The 23,678-nt window shown below is 33.2% G+C and overlaps 2 protein-coding genes, 1 long non-coding RNA gene and 1 other non-coding gene across 5 annotated transcripts; 2 read left to right on the top strand and 2 right to left on the bottom strand.

Annotated features, from left to right (window-relative positions):
* Positions 1–601: 601 nt before the first annotated feature.
* Positions 602–2,450, top strand: LOC107939849 (mitochondrial outer membrane protein porin 1). Its single transcript, XM_016873231.2, has 5 exons — positions 602–891; positions 986–1,072; positions 1,275–1,336; positions 1,470–1,696; positions 1,789–2,450. The coding sequence occupies exons 1-5, from the start codon at positions 849–851 to the stop codon at positions 1,868–1,870; spliced, it is 501 nt and encodes a 166-aa protein (XP_016728720.1). The 5' UTR covers positions 602–848; the 3' UTR covers positions 1,871–2,450.
* Positions 2,451–3,077: 627 nt separating this feature from the next.
* TRNAA-AGC (transfer RNA alanine (anticodon AGC)) lies at positions 3,078–3,150 on the bottom strand. Its single transcript has one exon. It is a non-coding gene; the product is annotated as a tRNA-Ala (tRNA).
* Positions 3,151–3,538: 388 nt separating this feature from the next.
* On the top strand, positions 3,539–5,583 carry LOC121211021 (uncharacterized). 2 transcript variants are annotated; one of them, XR_005906393.1, is made up of 3 exons: positions 3,539–3,688; positions 3,848–4,738; positions 4,885–5,583. It is a non-coding gene; the product is annotated as an uncharacterized lncRNA (long non-coding RNA). The 2 variants fall into 2 exon arrangements; XR_005906392.1 differs by having other exon boundaries at positions 3,848–3,911; positions 4,885–5,574.
* LOC107939848 (protein NRT1/ PTR FAMILY 4.6) lies at positions 3,985–12,297 on the bottom strand. The gene is made up of 5 exons (XM_041083194.1): positions 12,265–12,297; positions 7,099–7,204; positions 6,705–6,922; positions 5,151–5,591; positions 3,985–5,049 (listed from the first exon to the last, which is right to left on the bottom strand). Exons 1-5 carry the CDS (start codon positions 12,265–12,267, stop codon positions 4,078–4,080), a joined length of 1,740 nt encoding a protein of 579 aa, XP_040939128.1. The 5' UTR covers positions 12,268–12,297; the 3' UTR covers positions 3,985–4,077.
* Between the last annotated feature and the right edge of the window lie 11,381 nt (positions 12,298–23,678).

The following is a 23,678-nucleotide window of genomic DNA, read 5'->3' as shown; positions in this document are numbered from 1 at the left end:
CAACCAAGTAAATCTTTTGACTAAGGTACTTCTGATCATAGTTTTGGTAACAAAATCTTTTTTTTCTATCCTTAGTTACCTCCCATTTTACTTCCTCCTCTACAGTTAACTTAGATAATAGATCTCAAACCATTGTTAAAGGTGAAGGAAAATTTTTTTGTATCTCTTCTATGCCTTTTATATGCTCCAGTATGCCCTCATAACTTAATTTTTATTAAGAAACTCTCTAAACAATTTAATTGTTGCGTCATATTTTATTTCTATTATGTTTTTGAGCAATTGGAGTATCTCCCTACCCTTAAAATCTACATCAGTATTTATCGCCTTTATTTTCTTGGTGTTTCTTTTTAAATGGTTCAATTCGTAGTACTTCTATCCTCATATATTGTTGCTGCAATTGCATATTTACTCACAAACAAAATCAAAATTTGAAAAAAAAATTAAGCAAATGAACATAAAAAATGGCAGTATCACTAATGCTGGTATTTTCAGTTCTTATAAGAGTCTCTTTGAAAAAAAAAAAGACTGAAAAGTAACTAAAGAAGCAAATAATAGTATCCTTCTCACTATATTAAATTAAGTTGTCACTAATTCACAAAAGTATAGGCAAATCCAAGATGAGAGACATCTGATTTAGGCTGGCATTTTCGATGGACCGTATTATTGGTTCCTGGAAATTTCGTTTCATACAGGAATCTTTTGTTTGTCACTACTTTTGAAGCTTCCTTTCTGGCTCATTCTTCTCATTCTCAATAAATTTTCGTGAAACAATATATATATATTAAAATTAAAACTGGTTAATAAACAAGCTGAAATCCGCTGTTTAAAAGCTTAAACAACAAATTATCATGAATCCTGGTTTATACTTTGCTATAGGCAGGAAAGCTAGAGGTTACTTTATAACATTGTTTAATACAGATTCAGAATTGTTTCCTTAAGCACTTGCTGTTCTTCATTCATGCTTACCATCTGAATGTTTTGTTAGATCTTCTGTACAAGGATTATGCTCAACCTCAACCACTACAGATTCGGTACCAAAGTTATGATTGGAGTTTTGATTTCTCATGCCAAAGTAATTTTTCTCCTCTTATTCTCTTTTATGTTTTAAGTCTGTTTTCCAGGAATCTGCTTTTGGCCATATATATATATTAATCAAGTTGCTTCTTGCGCAATTGAGTTGAATTGAGTCTATCATATGCAGCAGAATTTCTTGTTTGTAGGAAATTCAGCTGATGATTTATTTCCTGGCTTACAAAGTTTTTATGGTTTTACAGTTGAAGAGGTTTTGCCTGGATTGAACACAGTTTTTAGAGTTGTTGTTCCAGATTCAAGCCAGGTACTTAATAATATGCTTTAAATTTTCTTGTCATATGAAACTTGAACAATGTAATGCACAATAAATATGGACAAGAATCTATTGTAAGTATGCACAGTGCTAATTCTTACGGCAATGGTGATTGCAATAACAGGCAGAACTGCAATACTTGCGTGATTATGTGGGGTTTAGTGCTGGAATAGGACTGAAGGCAAACTCTGCACATGGATTTGATCCGATTGCTAACATCTCGGGTGTAATAGGAAGCACTGTCGTCTCTCTTGGAGCAGACCTGGGGATCGACATAACAACAAGGACTCTCAACAAATTCAGTGCCGGTTTGAGCTTGAATAGTGCCTTCCTTATTGCTTCCATGACCCTGTGAGCATGCAGTATATAAATTTAGAGAAGAAAATAGAACTGTTATTGTTAGAATAGAAGAAATAAAAAACCTAGCATCTGTGACAATGCAGGAGTGATAGTTGTGACAGTGTAAAAGCTTCAGTTTATCATCCACTGAACCCCCCAACAATGACTCAATTGCAGCTGAGTTGAAGCATAGGATTTCCAGGGATGCAACCACCCTTACATTTGGAGCCCAGCATGCACTGTTGCCATATACATTGGTGAAGGCTCGTATGAATACTGATGGCAAAGTCAGTGCTGTTCTTCGGCAGGAAATTTGGCAAAGGTTCTATGTTTCCATTGCAGGGGAGCTCGATGTAAGGGACAACAATAGTATTCCTAGAATTGGACTTTCAATGGCAATCAAGCACTAGAAAGAATACCCAATTCATCATACTCAGTTGATTTGGTCGCCACAAAATCGTAGTATTTACTGTTATGTATACAGGTTCCTTGTATTAGTGATAAATAATGATGTGAAAGATATCAAATAATGCAGAAAAAGTTAAGTTAATGAAGGGTTCATCGGAAGTTAAGCCATGAAGCAGCTGCTAATGTTGTGGAAACAATTGCAGTGAAAACAAGTGTTGCATTTGCATATGAGAAAAGACAAGATTGCAGCAAGAGGAACTCATGAACTAGACCAGGCAATTCTTGGTATTATTTTTGTGTCATAATCATATTGTATAAATTTTGATAACTTCATATGATCACATTTTGTTCCGCGGTATCATATTTTTTGTTATTTTTTTACAAATCATGTTCTTGGTCATGGATGACAACCACAACTACAAAAGCAAAGGCAGCAAGAACTAAACAGGCACACATCAAAACCCATTATTCCCTGTCTTAAGCAGAACCCAGTCATATAGTTACAGAAAGGTGGCCTGGAGGAGTCCATCTCCATTACAATCTGAGAAGTGACATGGGGAGCAGCTGCAATTCCTTTCATGTCAATCACATCATTTCATTTGCAGTAATCCCCTCCCCAGGGACATTAACAGAGAAGCTATCTCGCAAAAACTATGAACAATAGACAGTTGCTGATCAGCAATACCAGCCACTCTCGCATATATTTACATATTCAGTGATCATCATGTCAGTTGGTTTGATTTTCAAAATTTTCTCATTACCCTTGCAGCTGCCTGCAAGTAAACACACAATAACAAAATTATATATTTTGAGGCAACTGTTACAAGAATCATAAAATAAAATTAAAATGTGCTTGGAGCTGGCTCCTAGTAAGGCACCATAACAAAGTTATATTTTAAGGAATGAAGTCCCATTCTGAGCAAGGAAAGAGGGTTTGGGAATCGGAACATGGAAGCAAGAAATCCAAAAAATAATTAAAATGATTTGGAGATGCGGGGTATCGATCCCCGTACCTCTCGCATGCTAAGCGAGCGCTCTACCATCTGAGCTACATCCCCTTTGTTGCAAGGCTTCAATCAAAATTAAAATAGAATAAAATTCTTTGCATCCAAAAGCAGGAGGTCTAGTCTGTTTGATTGTTATCTAGTCATTTAAGGCAAACCTTTTGAAAAGAGAGTGATGATTGGAATTCTGAATGTTACTCTTTTTTTTTTTTTTGGTGAAAAATGTTACTTATTTTGATCAATGTTAGTTATTCACCTTGCAATTTGCAGGTATGTTGTTGTATTTCTTCATTTGTTATTTGTTTTTTTTGTGTCCGTATAAGGGTAGGCACATGCTAGCCTTAATGTTTCAATTAATGATGATGAACTGTTGAGTTGCCTAGAACCAAGGAAAGATGACTTGTGATTAAGCACATGAGAATGCAGGACCACTACCAAATTTATTGCTCTTATTTCAATGGAATATTTATTTCGTTCCAACATTTCCCGGTTTCAGGTACTCAACATATTGTCGGCAGATCAATCAAAGTGGGGATGGGCTGACATTGCCCTTTTCCTCCCTTGAAGAGTCCAGCTAACATGCATATTCCAGGTCACTGTTCCATTACATATTACACTTTTCATTTACTTTGATCTCAATCTGTTTACAAGTAAAAGTTGCATGCTATACTTTAAACACCCATACTCTCGTTAGTTGTTAATATTGCTAATTTCGTGCCACTTAGACATCCTTCTTTTTATTTGGAGGCAGGCAAATATTTCAAGATTAAGCTGTTTTCTTGGATGGTGTTGCTCTTGAACATTCAGTAAGCAAGGTAAGTGTGATGATTTGTGCACTCTGCCAACTTTGCGGCCATTTCTTGACTCGTTTATTAGCTGATTCAAATGTAAGTGAAAAGGTATTAGACATTAATCATTCATATAAATGGGGTGTACAACTGATGAATTTGGTTGACCACAACTAGTCGATCTCTAGATATTTTAATCAGCTGTGCTTTCTGTTCTGTACTTGTAACGGTTTGCCCAGAAGAGATAATGGAAGAAATTTAGACTACTAAGTATGCACATTAACCAATAAAACCTCTCTAGGTGGTAGTGATTCAAATTGCTACCAAAAAGCCATGGCGTGTGTCGAAAGATGCTGGTAATATTGTTGACCATTGATATAAGCACTGAACTGAAATAGTATCCCATGGAAAGTGAAGCCCAAGAGAGGGAAGTGGCCAAAGATCTCATGCTTTTCGGGGCCTCGGTGAAGAAGAAGTCCATCATGCCGGCTAAGGTGAAAAGATCAGCAGATCCCAGAAACAAGTACTGGAGAGCTATCCATAGGAATGTGATCGGTAGAGGATCCGCAGAATTAAGTAGCCCCGACTCGATTGCTACCTTTTTCCTCTTCATTTCCACTATAGCTGCCACTGCCATTGCAATGATGGATAGAATCAGCCCTGTTCCTATTCTCTGTAGATGAGTGATTCCCATTTCAGTCTTGGTTACTTTCCTGGCAAATGGAATCACGACATGGTTATAGGTTGGTGCAATGAGCATCATGAAGATGACAGGGAAGACAGGTAGAGAAGCTGGTGGAACTTTTAAGGAACCAATCTTGGTGTTCATGGTGGCTGCTTGTTGAATAGAAAAGGTAGAGAGCTGAGCAAGGCAGCAGTTCAGCATTATAGTGCACATAAAAACTGGGATTATTTTAAGCACTACCTTCACCTCTTCTACTTGCTTTACCGTACACTGTAACATTGGGCTAACTGTTTGTTCTGTGACTGCTTTATTTAGGAACTCCAGGTCTTCTGTAAGAGTCTGACTTGGGACCTTCACCTTGGTAGCATTCCCTTCTTCACCGGTTTCAGTAGTGTAGGATGAGGGACTTGTCTCCATGCCCATGACTGCATTGCTTGGATTCTTAGACTTGCAATTGTTGTAAACTGCTGCAATTAAAACCTGTTGGGCATGAATGAGAAAGGGTTACTTAGTCAAGCTCTAGCTTTGCAACTTGCAGTGCTTTTGTACTCTTAAATTTAAATATTCGTTTGAGTTTCTACCTTAAACATTGTGGTAATGGGACTTCCTGCTGGAATCTTTGTCCTGTAAATAGGAGAGCCAAGGAGAAAAACGGGGATAGAAGCCAGTATTGCAGCAGTAGCAACACCAAAACCCCATTGCCACCCTTTGTTGTCTTCAATCCATACCACAAATGTTACTGCAATTAAAGCTCCACAAGAGAGGGAGAAAACATAGTAATTGAAGAAGGATGATCTCTGCTTCCTCCCTTGTGGGGTGGTATCATCAAATTGCTCAGCTCCATGAGGGGGAAGTGAACCTTTTATTCCACCAACACCTAGTGCCACCAGATAAAGTCCAGTAAACAACATGGCTGCTTTCTGCAGATTGACTTTCTCGCATTGAATTTCAGTGCTTGCTGAAGCACAAATTGGTGGTTTCAATGAAGGTGTGTGAGCTTGCACTGTGAGTATCAGTAAGCCCTGTTGGATTATTAGAATTTGTTAAAAAAAATCAGGTAGAAGCCAAGTAAAAAATATCTGCGGGAAAACAAACAAACAAACAAAAGTCCCTATTACTTATTACACATCTAAAAACAATGGCAAATGGAGTTTTAATGGGCACCATATTCTTTTGGTCACACTACATTTACTTTATGAAGATTGGGGGAGCTTGTATGGCACATACACTTTTGCCCCCTTAATTGCATTAATAACACCCGCTTTTAATCAAGTTTTTACATGGTTGGACATGGACTGCATTTAATTGAAGTGGACTCAGATGGGGAATTAGACGTGGAATTTTTTTCTTCCACCAATAAAATTTCTCTAAAGGAAAAGCAGATTCATTTGTGGGACCAAGCCCAGTTTCCATGAAATGTAAATTTACAATGCTAGGACAGGCCAAATTAACACTTTCAATCTTTGTTTTTCCCCCTGCCCCACCCCTTGTTTTCATTGATCATTATTGGCTAGGCTTGCCCTCTCTTACTTGCGATGGAGTCATTGTTCTGAACCCATTGATAATGTGTCAATTGTAGGTAGGGACATCATCAGGTGGGCCTAGGGTAGTAACATATCCCTTTGAAATGCTAATTGGGACATGCAGCATTGTTCACACATGCTTCTAGATGAATGAAGCATTAAATGTTTCGTCGTGCTTGAAATAACAAACAGATACTTTGTGGTGATTTCTGTTCTACACCCTTCCTACCAAAGAGACTTGAAATTTATGTTACCCAAATTTGGGTGTAAGTTTTGGATATGGCTAATTGCCCAAAACAGATATGGTCAGGTTTTTTTAAGTTTTTACATGTATTGTGAGGATCTTTGAAAGTCATATCTCCATACCCATATATCAAACACAAGCGTTTGATGCTGAGTAACTCAACAAAAATGAAAAATCGGAGCAACATAGCTTGAAAAAGCCGATTAAGTGCTCTCTTGACCAACTTGTACCCCAGTTGATGGCAGCTTTTGTGCTGGTCGATTTTCATATTTCAATATTCGGCTAGTTTATTGTTCTAAGCTTCCAAAGAAAATGGGGAAAAAATTAACATAAAGTTGGAAGAGTTTAAGTTTACTAAAGATTCTTACCATGAATTCTATTGCAGCACTTGTCAAATAGAGGCGATAGGTGGTGAAGAAAGCATCTGATAAAAAGCCACCAAGGACAGCAAGGAGGAAGGCTGTTCCCATGAAATTGGTAACAATGTTTGCAGAACTTGATGGAGAGTAGTGCATGAACTTTGAAAGGTATAGCACAAGGTTGCTTGCATTAGCCAGGAAAGCTAGATTCTCCAGTATCTCCACCACTAGGGTATAATTTAATTGCAATATCAATATAAGATAATATAACATATCGTAAAAATTTATTTCATATTGTTGAATTTACTATATCTAAACTGTTCTTTGCTGCAACAACCAAGTTGCGTACTTTTGTAAGACCTTGGAATCGGATAAAAACAATACAGATGATGGTGCTACTGACCTAGGACAAAGGAGGCTGCTAGCATGCCACCGTGTTGGTCTCTCTTAGCAGGTTTATTCCTCCAATTTACATACCCTTCCCATTTGTTTAACTCTTGTCCTTCTTCCTGCAACAATGAACCAGCAACTACATTAGAAACAAGTGGCAAAGTGTTGGATCTAAGTGCTACAGCAGCAAGCTTCAACAGAATGCTTGTCGAGCAAGTCTCGTGACTTGCAGCAGAAACAAAGCAGAAAACTCAAATAGATTTTGAAGCAAAACTAAAAATGGAGAGCATATGGATGAAAACTTGTTGAATTCATTCAAAAAACTGAATATGGCTCAAAGCCAATACATAAACAAGCTTACAACTTGACAAAACAGTAGGTTAACCTAAACTTCACCTACTACCACTAACAAACTTAGTAACTTGAGCTAATTAACTTGTACAAATCAACAAAGCTGATTAATCAGCTCAATCACCATCAGTTTTACATCAAATATAAACCTAACATAGTTGAAATACAACTAAGTTACATTGCATTAACTTAAAAATACAAAATAAGTGAAAACACAGCTTGCTGGCTTGATGAACTTGCAGCTTCTGCATGTAGTGCCCTCGACAGTCTTGGTTGCTGCATGCTGACCATTGCTTCAACACTCCTCCTTGGTTAGTATGTTGCAAACTCCCATCTTAGTTCTTAGGTGTTGAAACTTGGAAACACTGAGTGCCTTTGTCAAAATGTCAGCAGTTTGCTCTTCAGAACTACAATGAACTAATTTGATAACATGAGCTTGCTCCATTTCTCGAACTGCATGAAGTTTGATGTTGAAATGCTTGGTCCTTCCATGAAAGACAGGGTTCTTTGCAATTGCAACAGCAGATAGGTTGTCACACATTATCTCTGTTGCTTCCTTTTGCTCATGGTTAAGATCAGCTAAGATTTTTCTAAGCCATATGGCTTGATTAACTGCTGCAGCAGCAGCTATATATTCAGCCTCTGCAGTAGATTGTGCTACTACTGCCTGTTTCTTTGAACTCCAGCAAATCATACCAGAGCCTAGGTTGAATGCATAACCTGTTGTGCTCTTCATATCATCCAAAGAACCTGCCCAATCACTATCACAATAGCCAACTAACTTTAAGTTCTCAGCCTTGGTAAATTGCATTCCATAAGACAAAGTTCCGTTGATGTATCTTAGAACTCTTTTTGCAGCTCTAAAGTGACTTTCATTTGAGCAATGCATGAACCTTGAGAGTAGACTCACAGCATACATTATATCAGGCCTGGTAGCAGTCAAATACAACAAACATCCAACTAGACTTCGATAGGTTGTTTCACAGACCTTTTCATGCTTATCTTGGCTCGAGAGTTTTTCTCCAACAGCAATTGGTGTGCTGGTTGCTTTGCAATTCTCCATTGAGAATTTGTTGAGAACCTTCATAGCAAAGGTCTTTTGACTAAGCCAAATTCCATTTTCAGCTTGAGTTACTTCCATGCCTAAGAAGTAAGACATCAATCCCAAGTCTGACATCTCAAAGTGCTGTTGCATTTTAGCTTTAAAGCTGCTTAGCATCTCTCGATCTCCTCCTGTCACCAGTAAGTCATCGACATATATTGATACAATGAGCTGAATTTCAGTACTAGTCAATTTAACATAGAGAGTTGGCTCACTTAGACTTCTCTCGAATCCCAAACTGGTCAGATATCCATCAATTCTGCTATACCAGGCCCTTGGAGCCTGTTTCAAGCCATACAAGGCTTTGTTGAGTTTGTACACCATTTCTTCCTTGCCAGACACCTTGAAACCTTGAGGTTGCTCCACATAAATCTCCTCTTCAAGGAATCCATTCAGAAATGCTGATTTTACATCAAGTTGGTGTATCAACCACTGTTTTTATGCTGCTAAGGCAACTAGCAGTCTGATGGTGTCTAGCCTGGCCACTGGTGCAAAGGTTTCCAGGTAGTCTGATCCATACCTTTGACTGAAGCCTTTCACAACCAATCTAGCCTTTAACTTGTTTAGGCTACCATCAGCATTGTTCTTGACTCGATAAACCCATTTGACACCAATAATCTTCCTGTTTGTTGGTCTATCAACCAGACTCCAGGTCTGATTCTTTTCAATCATCCTGATTTCTTCAATCATTGCTTGCTTCCAGTCCTCCTGGCTTTCTGCTTCTTCAAAGCAACTTGGTTCAACAGTAGCCACTTGTGCTCTTTCATAAACATCAGCCAGTGATCGAGTGCCTCTGATTGGAACATCATCTACATCCATTTCAGGTGTGTTTTCATCATTTTCAACTTGGTCCAATGCTAGATCTTCAGCCACTGCCTCTGGTTCAGCCTTCTCCCAATTCCAGTTTCCTTTTTCATTGAAAACAACATCCCTGCTAACCAATATCTTGTTTGTAGCAGGTTCTAGGATTCTGTAGCCCTTTTTAACCAAGCTATAGCCGATCAGGATCCCTGCTTGAGCTCTTTTATCTAGCTTGCTTCTCTTCTCAGCTGGAATTTGAGTGTAGCACAGACAACCAAAGGTTCTGAGATGAGCCAGTGATGGCTTAAACCCAAACCAGGCTTCAAATGGAGTCTTCTTAGCCAGAGCCTTGGTTGGGAGCCTGTTTTGGAGATAAACTGCTGTGTTAACAGCTTTAGCCCACAGAGTTTTGGGCAAATTCTTCTCAAACAGAAGACATCTTGCCATGTTCATCAAGCTTCTGTTTTTCCTTTCACTGACCCCATTCTGTTAGGGTGTATACACATTAGTCAACTGGTGTTTGATACCTGCTTCTTCACAGTAGGCTTGGAACTGAGCTGAGGTGTACTCAGTTCCATTATCTGACCTCATTGCTCTAAGTTTGCAACCAGACTCAGTTTCAACAGCAGCTTTATACTTCAGGAACACGGATGGAACTTCTGATTTCTGTTTTAGAAAATAAATCCAGCAGTATCTTGTAAAGTCATCAATAAATAGAATAAAGTACCTGCTTTCTTTGAGAGACTCAGTCTTCATTGGTCCACACACATCTGTATGCACAAGCTGGAGCTTCTCTGATGCTCTCCATGTTGTGCTTGTTGGAAATGGCAATCTTGCCAATTTTCCTTGCTGACATATCTCACAAAGCTCATCATTCTTCACTGAATCGATGAAATTTTCTGCCAGACCTTCATTGACCATGCGGGCTATAGATTTGTAGTTTGTATGTCCAAGCCTCTGATGCCAGAGTCTAGAGTCATCAGTGGAGGCTATGCAGGCTGAATGTAAGTCATTTGGCCAGTCTACTTCAAAACATTTATCAGTCATGATGACTGTTATGAGGTTTGATCCACTTGGATCAAAAATTTGACATTCTTTCTCCTTGAACACAACTGAGTAACCTTTCTCAAGTAGTTGAGTTATACTGAGAAGGTTCCTATCGATTTCAGGTACCAAAAGTACATTTGAAATGATTTTGCCACCTGTAGAGGTATGAATCAGCACATCTCTTCTTCTTTCAGCATTAATCAACTGACCATTTCCAATTTTTACCTTGGTTTTACAGGTTCTGTCCAGGGTTTTGAAGATAGTTGCATCTGGTGACATGTGGTTTGTGCACCCACTGTCTAGAAGCCAGCCCTTTGAACCCTTCTTCTGATTTGCTGCACATGACACAGCAAAAACATGTTCTTCTTGATCACTGCTTCTTCAGCTACTCGAGCTTCTACCTTTTGTTGCTGAAATTGATTCTGTCTTGGTTTGCTTCTATTCTTGCAAACTTTTTCAACATGGTCTTTTTTCTTGCAGTGTTGGCATACTGCATCTGGTCTAAACCAGCATCTATCTTCTGGATGACCAGCTCTTTTACAATGTCTGCAGAGTTGGTCACTGCTCCTAGCAGCATCAGGCTTAGGCCTGTTTTTCCAGAACTTTTTGCCTTTGTGAGTTTTGATGCTCGAGGCTTCTTTGGCTTGAAAAGCCCCTTCCTGGTGCTCCTCTTGTCTGCTGGCTCTTCTTTGCTCTTGTGCATACAAGGCATTGATTAGCTCAGTTAAGGAGATAGTTGTCAAGTCCCTTGAGTCTTCGAGGGATGAAATTTTAGCTTCATACCTCTCTGGTAGAGTGGACATGACTTTCTCAACTATTCTAGCTTCACTGAATTGCTCTTCTAGGAGCCTTATGCTGTTTACAACAGCCATAATCCGATCTGAGTACTGCTTAACTGTTTCTTCCTCTTTCATTTTGAGATTTTCGAAATCTCTTCTCAAGTTGAGCAGCTGTTGTTGCCTTGTTCTCTCAGTCCCCTGAAATTCTTCTTTCAGCTTATCCCAAGCCTCCTTTGGTGTTTCACAGGCCATGATCCTCATAAAGATCACATCTGTCACACAATTTTGTATGCATGACATGGCCTTGTGCCTTTTTGTTCTTTCATCAGTGTGTTGCCTTATTTGAGCAACTGTTGGATTAGCTCGAAGAGGTGCTGGCTCAGCTGAGTTAACAACTTCTCATAGGTCGAATGCCTGCAGGTAAGTCCTCATCTTAACTGCCCAAATGTTGAAGCCCTCTCCATTGAAGACAGGTGGTGAAGCTGGTGAAAAACCTGATGATGCCATGGTTTTGATACTGAACTACAACAGGTCCTCTAAGAATATGGCTCTAGATACCAATTGTTGGATCTAAGTGCTACAGCAGTAAGCTTCAACTGAATGCTTGTCGAGCAAGTCTCGTGACTTGTAGCAGAAACAAAGCAGAAAACTCAAATAGATTTTGAAGCAAAACTAAAAATGGAGAGCATATGGATGAAAACTTGTTGAATTCATTCAAAAAACTGAATATGGCTCAAAGCCAATACATAAACAAGCTTACAACTTGACAAAATAGTAGGTTAACCTAAACTTCACCTACTACCACTAACAAACTTAGTAACTTGAGCTAATTAACTTGTACAAATCAACAAAGCTGATTAATCAGCTCAACCACCATCAGTTTTACATCAAATATAAACCTAACATAGTTGAAATACAACTAAGTTACATTGCATTAACTTAAAAATACAAAATAAGTGAAAACACAGCTTGCTGGCTTGATGAACTTGCAGCTTCTGCATGTAGTGCCCTCGACAGTCTTGGTTGCTGCATGCTGACCATTGCTTCAACACAAAGCGTGAAGATAAAATAAGAAAAAGGAACAAGATGTTAAGATCACCATAGCAACGTTTATTGTTATTATTATATTTAGTGTTTTAAACTCAAGTGGGATATCTCTGGTAGAGAAGAATTTGATACAGAATTTCTTGAATAAAAGGTAGTAGAGATTTGAGTCATTTATATAGACAGAAAATATGTGGTCCAAGCCTTAGAGAAAGGTCTAGACCCAATGATAATGACTACTCATTTCCTTCTATATTGTCAGTGTAGGTTGTAGATTGAAGGGGAGGGAGAGAGAGAGAGAGATACTAGTGGAGGTGTATTCGTATCTAAGATCACTTGGTTATAGTGAATCATACAGGAAATGATGATAAAAATGAGAAGCATATTACGTTAGGAATCAAGACCTGTTTGCACACTTGTTATGATGATTGAAAAATGCTGTTATGTTTTCTGTTTTAGATGGGCTTCGATTACCCCAGATGATATGCCTAACCATTATCATCAAAACAACACGAATAAGAAGATTATTTGAACTTCATGATGATGGTCATATTTATTATTTACGCAAAGGAGCTCATAAAGAGGAAAGAATTGCAAATATTAAGGCCAACGTTTTCATGGAACCAACTGGATTAATTCTCAGGTTCTACTTAAACTTGTCTATTCATGTCTAAGGAAATTATGATAGCGAACATGTGTAAGGAGATTATTTTCTAGTTGATATTAGCTGCAAATTGGAAATGAATGTGGTGTCAGATGATTGCCTGTCCAGACTGTGCAATACATAGATGCCCAAACAAGGATGAGTATCTGAGAATGAGATATAAAAATAAAAGAAACAAGTGGAGTAGATTAAATGAAGCTATAGTGATATGATGTTGATGAGGGTAAAGTTAAGATCCTTGCTTTCTGTACATGCCCCACACCCACACTCACTCTTTCTGGTGGTAATGCCATTGGGACTTAAAGCTAATAAAAGAGAGATAAGTGCCTTTTCTACTTCCACTATATGTGTTTTATCCTCATAAATCCTATATTTTGACTTTCCTAACACAGATAAAGTGATGAACAGTTGAAATTTTTTCTTGTATAAAAAAGTTGTTCCAGATCACTTGGATTAGGCTGATTGAATTTCTAATCTAACAAAAAGAGCTAATCTCTTTGTCATGTCGTGTCACCGTCTAATACATGTGAATTTGCTGTCCGTTTTTCATGTTGCTACTAGTGTTTTCAGCTTCAATTCTCACAAGTCAAGTCACTACAAAGAAGGCCATCTAAGGAGTGTGGTGTACTATTTGATTCCAATGGCATTACCTTCATCACCGGTTTCCTTTGTAGGCCACCTGAAAGTCCCTTTGCTCAGCCGATTATGTGGACGTGATAACGATGTACCTTTTCCAAATCTCCAAATTGGGTGGCTTATAGCCTTTTAGGATTGGGACCAGACTTCCTTCCATTTGCTTGCATGCATATATTGCCACCCATGCATAGATGCTTTTCATGGGACACATCGCTGAAGCTTTCCGGCCATAACAAATAACTTGGAAGTTAGGTGTGAGTTCCCACAAGTTTTTGCCCTTGGCCTTGATATGGTAACCATTATAATGAAACAATGTAAGGTGAATGAGCATTTTAGGAAACAATAAATAAAAGCCAATGAAATTAAAGGGCGATTGCATGTGCATTAAACTAGTATATCGAGCAGCATATCTTGTTGACCAGAGCAGGAATGGGCATACTGTAGAGGGTGGACAGTGTCACTATACGCCCAGCTCCTTTGCCTATTGATGAAGGAAGAGTCGTACCGGACGTAGGCCGATGTTCCGTCACATACCACCGCCCACTGATCCATGCCCCCCTTCCGCACCTCTTTAAAGATTTTATTATTTTTTTGAGTATAATAATTTTTTTAAAATCATTTTAGTCATCTATTTAATTTTTCGTCTCTTTTAAGTCTTTAATTTATATCTTTTTATCAAATTAACATTTTTCAACTTTACGACATGGCATACATATGAATTGTCACGTGAAAGGCACGTAAGCATTTAATAAATTTTTTAAAATTTTAAAACTTACAAAATATAAAAATCATTTTTAAAAATTAAAAATATTTTTTTTATTATTTTAAAAAAATTAATTAAATGTGAATATATCATTCATGTGGCAATCTACGTATATGTTACGTTAGTGAAGTTAACAAATATTAATAATTTTATTCATTTTAGAGTGATTTGATAAAAAAAATACAAATTTAAAAAAGAAAAAAATATGAAAATTAATATTTTGTAAGCATTGATTAATAATATATTTGGATGGGATATAATCCTAACATTAAGCCAATAAACAATTATTTTAAAAGCTGATCTTGATTCTGCCTTTCACTTCACTTCACTTTTTCTTTTCCTTTTAAATTATTTAGATTCTGATTCTATTAAATGTTTCATCTCCTCAATCTCAGTACACTTAAACTGAGGTTTTGGATAACCAATACCACTATACTTAATTTCCTCTCAAATATGTTTTAATGTTGTAGTTGACTTTGATTCCATTTAGTAGTGTTTTTTTTTGTTTGTAATAATTTGATTTGATTTTCGGTTTTCTATTATGAGTTTCAACATTATTCGATAAAATTTTAAAGTATTTTTTTGTAAATATCTTTTTATAATTTCATTCAAATAAAAAAGATTAAAACATATTAGAGTTTTTTTTACTCTTTTCAAAATTAAATTCTAATTTATGTATTTTAATTTTGAGACATTGAATCATTATATTTTTTAATTTGAAAATCTTGATTTCTTCATCTAATTTTGCTGTTAAAATTAATGGTATTAAAGGTAAAATAATTTTCAGCCCTCAGCAATTATAATTTTTTATCAATTTGATCATTACCTTTTAAGAGTGTATAATTTTTTTTAAAATTTATTTTTGTCATAATTTAATAAAAACATAAAATATATATAATTGTTTAAAATAAAAATTATAATTTTTAAAAATATATATATTAAAATTTCTTTAAAATTCAAAAAATAAAAATAAGCTTAATTTTAAAATATAAACAAAATTTTCAAAATTTTAATATTATGTAAATCAGACTTTAATCAAATTGAAAACCAATTAAAATATAATCTAAAAATCAATCCCATTCGAAAACGCAACAATTACATATTAAATTCACAGTCAACATCCTTTGCAAAGGCAAGTCAGCTACACATAAAGTATACTTTGGTTTCCTATGTTAAAATAATAACAAAAAACATAATGTGGGAATTGAAAAACTGCTCAAACAAAGGACATTCATTGAGGCTAACATAATTGAAAATGCCTTCAACAATTGTAAGATCCAACAAAGGATGAAACTTAAAAAGACCACAAAGGCCAAGGCAAAGCGAAAGTCAAAGGTTTAAGCTTTTATTTGAATTCCATCAGGTTGATCTTGAATTTTGGATTTTACTCTAATTGTAGTTTAATTGACTGAGTTGAAGAATAGATAAATTTGATTAATTCCAATTACTATTCCGATTTTAAAATTTTCATTTTATACACAACTCCAAATAATAAATACATAAAAAAAATGTGTCATAGCATATACATCAATGCAATTTTATAGGAGGAGAGGTGATTCATTCCATAATACAAATATGTCATATAAATACATAAATCTCATAAAAGTCATTATATGTATAGAGTCATCCACAACATTCAAGATGCATGTATCATAACAATTTATTATTTTAATCATTTTTTTTCTTTTTCTTACTTTAATAGTCTAATTATGAATTTTATTATTACACTTTATGAAAATTAACAAGTTAATATCACCACTTTAACTTACGAGAATTTAATCATCATATTTTACTGAAAAGTAAGAAGTTAATCCAATTATTGGTAATCATGTGAACTAAAATCGTGGATTTTTGTTAATTTATTAACTGATGAATTTTACTAATTCATTGCATATAAATTGTTAAAGCTTCTAATTTGAAGTTTGCGAAATGTTTACTAATGTTACACAATTGGACTAACTTACTAGTTTTCGTAAAGTATGAAGATCAACTTCTAACAAAATTTAAAGTAAAAGGTTTTAACTTCTCAATTTTCATAAAATAACGATAAAATTATATTTTTTAAAAGTGTTGGCATGCTTTTATACTTAAACCTATTTTAAACATATTTTTTTTACATTATCATTATGACATTTGAAACCAAATATTCACTAATTTTAACTTAGTGGTATTGTTGTTAATTATTTTTAATTTTATTAAAACCAATTTCGCAGCTTATTGAAGAGTTGACAATATTAAGCATGACACACAATTATGTAATATATAAAAATAAAAATAAAAATAAAAAAATAACTAAAAACACAATAAATAAAAAAACATGACATAAATATGCAAATATATCAAAATCTATATAACACAAATTATTAACAAAAAAAATTACATAAAATATGAAATGATATAGCAGTGACAACTAAGCCATAAGTCTGGTACATGTTTGCCCAACATGATAAAAAGAGGGAAGGAGATATGGCAATAGTTGCGTTGTGGATTGGAATTTGCTACAGCGTTGTGGCCACATATGGTGGGATGCATGTTTCAACGTTTTTGCCATGCGCGCGCCACTTATTTATTTTATGTACATCTATGAACTCTGGACTGGTAACTAAGGGTTATTCGGGGAGTAGTAAAAGAATTTTATTTGTACAATTCTAATGCGTGCATGTATGATATGAGTATTGTTATACAAAATCTGACAATAATATATTTTTATATTGAATTTAATTATATGTATTATTTTTCATTCTGCTTATATTTTAATTATCTTTTTACTACTTAGGTTGTATAATCATATTTTTCCGTTACTAGTCATCCATCTTTCGGAAGATGTTTGATTGTTAAGGGTTGCTATATTGTGGGGCTCTTCAAGTAGTTCTGGAGTTTTCTCAAACCTTAAAAAATTGAGTTGAATCTAATAATAATAATATTAGATTTTACTGAAAAATGAATGTAATAAATTTTTAAATAGTTAGAATTAATCATCAAATATAATTTTGATTGAAATACTAAAATTGATATTAAGTTATTATGTTTTAGATTTATATTAAAAAATAAAATCATCCTCAAAATAATATTTATTATTTTGTAAAATAAAGAGCTTTTAGTAATTGTACGATTAAAATCTTACGATTAAAACTCCGTTGGTTTAATTGAAAATAGATTTCGAAAAATACTTTCTGTGTTTTCTTGTGTTTGTTTCATTTATCCTACCAAATGACTTACCATTTTTAAAAATATAAGTTATTTTTCAGAAAAGCTCCTTTTTGGGTGAATTTATTTTTATATAAAAATCAACTTAAATCAAGTTTAATATTATTATATTATTACTAAATTTTTATTTTTATTTTAAAAAATAAAATTAATAAAATATTGTAATTTCTAATATTATTACACATACATATTTAATTATCTATATCTAATCATATAATAAATTATATTAATAATTTATTATTTTAATAAATTATTTAATATTTCAATTTTATTTTAATAATAAATTTTAAAAATAATAATTTTAAATAATATTCTTCATATATTATTGAAAAATATTTAATATTAATATTTTAATAATAAATATTTATTACATATATGAGAATACATATTAACACGTTAAATGAAGCTAAGCATTATTTAAACAATATTCATATATATAATTAAAATATTCATATTTTTAATAATAAATATTTATAGCAAATATATTTATGTCGTGTTTGTTTTACAAAGAACAATGTCAAATATAAAATAAACTCAATTAAATAATAGAAATATGAAAAAATCTCAAATGTATGTTTGTTTCACTGAAAATAGCTTTTATGAAATATTTTTCAGGAAATGTACCAAACAATAGAAAATATTAACTTTTCCAGTAAAACAAATCATTTTCTTGAAGTCATTTTCAGTGAAAAATGGAGCCTAAATTGAGACCCGGTTGATGGGTGATATATACAATATGTACACAATTAAAATAGAATAAATTAGTTTAAATTGTGAGTAAAAATAAATTTAAATATGTAAATAAATGCGATTAAGAATATTAAATGTACTCTAATTGATTTCTAGCTCGTATTGTCATTTTTCTATAGCACACTAAAATGTTATCAATGTTAGGTGGCATTATTTAACATGTTATCAAAATGTCAAGTGAGATATAGTTATAAAATATTAAAATTTATATGCATTATTTAACATTAAAAATATAGTTATAAAATATTCATTTAACAATTGAATGGCAAGTAGAGTGGTAACTTACAAAAAAACCATCGTCAATTTTAAGTTACTGTCAAGTTAAGTTGTAATGTCAATTCAGTCTTTGAAACTTTGGTAAATAGTAATAAAATTTTTCATAGTTTTTTATACAATTATTATTACTATCGATAAACCATCTCAAACCCTTATTATTTTATACAATTGTTATTATTATCAATAAATCTTCTTAAATTTTTAAATTAGAGAATAATAGGTACTTGAGCGAACTTAAACTTATGTCATCATTATTCTTACAATAAACAACAATACTAATTGATCTAATACCCAATGGACAATTACATCAAAATATTTTTATTTTAAAATACATAAGTAGATATTTTTTTAGAAAAAAATAAAATAGATTATTTAAAAATTTCTATCCAAATATGTTACGAAGTCACCACAAATTTTTTTCGCAATAATATCAAATAAACAAAAATTTCCAAATCTCATTTTTTCAGCATTATTTTTTTAACTCAATTAATTTTCTGTAGATATATACAAAAAAAAAAAAACAAAACAAAAAGATATTTTGGGTTCCAAGCCTAGAATGGACAAGGCAGTGTTTACATCCAAAATCTTCTAGTAGAAAGAAAGGACCATTTATCATTTCCTTGTGTCGAATGATTGATACAGAAATTTCTAGTGCAGGTGGGAAATGTCTAAAGAAACGATCTAAATTTTTTGAACTTACAACCATGCGACCCAACTTGGCTGTGGGCTCCAAATGGTCGAAGAGCCTACTTGATCTGACCCGGGACGATGCCATAAGGGACTGACCTTACCATTGCCCCAAGAGTTTTAGATTCTGAATAAAGACTATGGGCCATAGTTGCGGCCTTGAATGGTGTCCGAACTTACTCACATGAACTAAAGCCACACTTGAACTCCATTCTTTGTTCATACATGTATCTTGATCTGATTTGCAATGTCTTTGTTGGGGTTAATAAAGGTATGTATTTAGTCGGGATCGATTCAGTTTACATATAAAATCAAGTAAATTGACAATTTTCAACTGCTAGATCGACAAACAAAATAATCAAACTCAACTCTTGGTTCCATTAGGTTGATTTTAGCAGTTTTTGACTTTTTTTAATTATCAAATATTATGAGCTAACATTGACATGGTGTGTAAATACTAAAGACAAATTAAGTCTTATGAATCGAAGTTGGATAATATTTTTATTAAATATTTGGCTTGAAAAGCAATGATAAACACAACCCAAATCTGTCTTACTGGGAGATTTTAATCAGTTGTGACAATCTCAAGGATTGTGAAGTGTTCAGTGACTTGCTTGAAATTTGAAACACATAATAGTAGATGTAAAGTAAAACAAAAGTTGAAATCAAAATGGGAGAAGAATGTTAAGGGCATGCCAGCTTTTCAAGTAAACAGAGTGAGTATGTTGTTAGAATAAAAAATCCAGGCCTTAGAAGGAAAAGATGATTAAATAAGGAATTGGCAGCAAGAAGCTGGAACCATTAAGGAGAAGAGTTGATAATGGAATTTGGTTCTTAAAAGATAGCTATAGGAATGCTATTAAAAATACAGAGGGACTTAAGGAAGCTTTTATCAATCATTTGTGTCGTCTTCAAGACAATCGTAGTGAGTACTTGCTTCCCCCAATGGATGCCCCCATTACAAAAAGAAGATATCAGAGAAGCTTTCTTCTCTCTTGGCCACTTAAAAGCTCCTGGGCCTAATTGGGAATTCATGGGTAACTACATTATGTCAAGGGAAAGTCAATAAAACCTTCATCCCCTCATCCCCAAGAACAATGCTTCCTACTATTCCCCTGAAATTCTGGTAAACAAACTTAAGCTGGTTCTTGGAGATGTTATCACTCCTTTTCAAGAATGCTTTTATTCATAAAACATAAATGGGTGATGATGACGTTGTTACGACTATTTTTCGGTTGTAATCATAAAAAATAAAAAATCAGCTTCACAAATATTTGAAAAAAGATATCAATATTTTGGTCTTTACAAAAACATGAGATTTTTTTAAAAACAATGAGCAGTTATTAATGTTTTGGTTAAGTTTGACTCAAAACATTTAAAACTATCTTTATAAAAGAAATTTCAGAAACCATTTTAAAAATGATAATTTTAAGTCCTATAAAAACAAATTTGAATTCAAAAGTCAATTACATGCAAGATTTTAGCATCATTGCATCTCTCAAATTTGATATTTTATTAAATGCTCGTTGTTTTAATTTTTAAAATAATAAATTACCTAATTTTTTAGAACACTCTCATTTTGACCATTCAAAAAAATTCTTGCAAATTTATTATGCAATTTTCAAGGTGTTTTCATTTTAATCACTTAAGCATTAAATCATTTTCCCTTAAAAAAAAGAAGATAATAACGTTTCTCTAAAAATTGTAGACTAGCAAGTTATATAAAAAATGGGAAGAGCATGCAAATTGTTCTCGAAAATTTTGAGAAGAGTAAGTTATGGTATTTGGGAAGACCATGTTTTGCTTTTCTCTAAGATAAATAAATAAAATTGAGAAGTGCATATCATAGTTAATCTTTAAAAAAATTAAGAATAACTAGTTATAATATTTCCTTTGAGAAATGATTGTATGAACCAGTGATGAATCTAACTGAAAATACTAAAAATCAAGAGGAAAAATCTAATTTATCATTCTCCTATTGTAAAGGGATAAAGATAGAGTAACAGTTTCATACAATCCCTTTTCTGCTTCCCTAAAAGAATGAGAATAGATTGCTGTAGTGTTTTCCTAAAAGGGTAAAAACAATCAACTATAGTGTTTTCAGAATAACTAGCTATATTGTTTCATTAAAAAAAGAGGGAATAATTTGTTATAACGTTTCTCTAAAAAAGTGAAACAACTAGGTATAGTGTTTACGAAACAAGCTATCATAGTGCTTACCTAAATTAGTGGGAACACCCTAGTATAGTGTTTCCAAAGCGACAAAAATAATATTCAAGTATAGGTATTCTAGATATAGTTATTCTCAACCAGCAATTGTTCTGAACAATAAATATTCTAAACAAGAGTTGGTGTTCCAAAAGAGATATTCAAGTGAAACGACAGCATTACTTATTTTACGTTTGATAACACAATTTCTTAAAATATAATATTATTTATCTTAAGAAAAAAAAAACATTAGTAGTATGTTTAAATTCAAGCCACAAAACTAAGAGACTTAATGCCTCTCTTGACAAACGATAATGGGATGTTAAAGCCTTGAATGACATCCTTGGTGGGGAAATTAGTTTGACCTATTGATGAAGGGTCAGGATGATCTCCTCTGGATGTTGAACTCTACATGGAAGTATTATGTCAAGACATGATACAATATGCTCAATCTTATTGCTTACCACAACACCAATCCTTATTAGGAAAGGTATAGAAAACTTTGGGACAAAATATGGTAACTCGAAATTCCATTTTAAAAAATTGCCTTTTTTTTAAGAGTGTATTTAGGTGAGGAATTTGCAAGAAGGATTTTATTTATATAAGGTTTTTTAAATTCTAAAATGAATTTATTTGTTTGAGTAAATATTTAAGAGAATTTTAAAATTTCTAGGTAATTCCAAGAAATTTAATTTTTTTAAAATTTTATTTAATTATAATTTCTATTTTTAAAATTTTATTTTATTAAAACTATTTATAAATTTTTACAAATATAACAATATTCATATTGAATATTTTTTATATTATTTATTTTTAATAAAATTATTTTTCTTTTATAATTATTTTTAATTTGTAACTTATTTTTTTTCTAAATCAATTATTTATCCAAAAATAAATAAATACAAGTAACGTATGCAAGTAATTCAAATTGCATACTCAACAGATGAGAAAGCTAATAACAATCTTGTAATTAGGATGGGAAAAAGGAAAGACAGGTAAAGCCAATTAGCCTACCACTTAATTTATCTGTTTATTCATAAATAATACATTATTTTAAAATTTACTTAAAATTAAATTCATATCATTATAAACTACTACCAAGTCTTCATATGCACTAGCTTGCTATTATTAACCCCCAAAAAAATCAAATTAGAAAGGGAGTCTGCAATTTAATGATATTATTTACAACTTCATCCTTCTTATTATATTTTCCAAGTATAATTATTAGACACAATTTTTTTCTATTTAAGTATCTTTCTTTTTGTCAAAGTAGGTTTTTACAGTTTTATTTCGTTTTTATTTTAAATTCGACTCTTAATTCTTGTTAAAAATTATTTGAACCAATCAAACTATGACATATAATGTTTTTAATTAAATAAAATTAAAATTAAAATTTGAATACTATACAAATCCAATATTTTTAGCAAATTATCTCCAAAATCCATGTGTAAAATAAAATACCCAAATACAGCCTCGCATGTCCTTGACGTTGGAAAAACAAAAACCTTATAATCTTATCTTTTCAGTATTAAGAATTTGAAAGAGGAAAGGGAAAAAAAATTACTTAAAATGCGAAACAACACAAAAATTGGTGTTTGTTTTAATGGCAAATAAGATGAGGCTTAAATATTGGAACTTATGTGGTTTGTTTTGATGGGAGAAATTTGAAGGTCAATTTGCAATATATATATATGTTGAGAGAGAGGGAGATCTTTTTAATTTATTTTTATGTAATATTAACTTTAAATATTTTTATTTAATTTAAAATACATTATCTCATATTTGGATTGATTCAAAGAATTTTTTAATGGAAGTTAACAGTTAAACTAAAAGTGATAACGAAATAAAATTTTAAATACTTTGACAAAAAAAAAAATTAAGTAGCTATTCATTATAATAGGTCAATTTTGACCTGGGCTTAATATAAATAAACCAATAATGTCCAAATTTTAAAATCCAAATTACAAAAATTAAAACCCAAATTTCAACCCTCATTAAAACCCAATTCCTAACTTAAGCCCTAAACCCAATTACCCAATACAGATCAGCCCACTATCCTAAAACATTTTCAACCAAACCCTAGGAGCCGCCCTAGCCACTGCCCCCTCCCACGTGCTTCGTCGGCACGTCCAACGCTCGAAGATCGGCTCCCCTGACACCGCTTGTACCAACATGGCAAGTTTCTGCACCATCGCTTCCGTCTAGGCCTGCAAAAGGAGAACAAAAAAAGAAAGCAAGACAGAGGGCAGAGAAACATGCAAAGTAGAAGCAGAAACAA

This window comes from Gossypium hirsutum, chromosome A12, assembly GCF_007990345.1.
Source record: "Gossypium hirsutum isolate 1008001.06 chromosome A12, Gossypium_hirsutum_v2.1, whole genome shotgun sequence".
NCBI classification, from domain to species: domain Eukaryota; kingdom Viridiplantae; phylum Streptophyta; class Magnoliopsida; order Malvales; family Malvaceae; genus Gossypium; species Gossypium hirsutum.
Note: the sequence above shows the minus strand (reverse complement) of the source record. Positions and strands in the feature narration are given on the sequence as shown.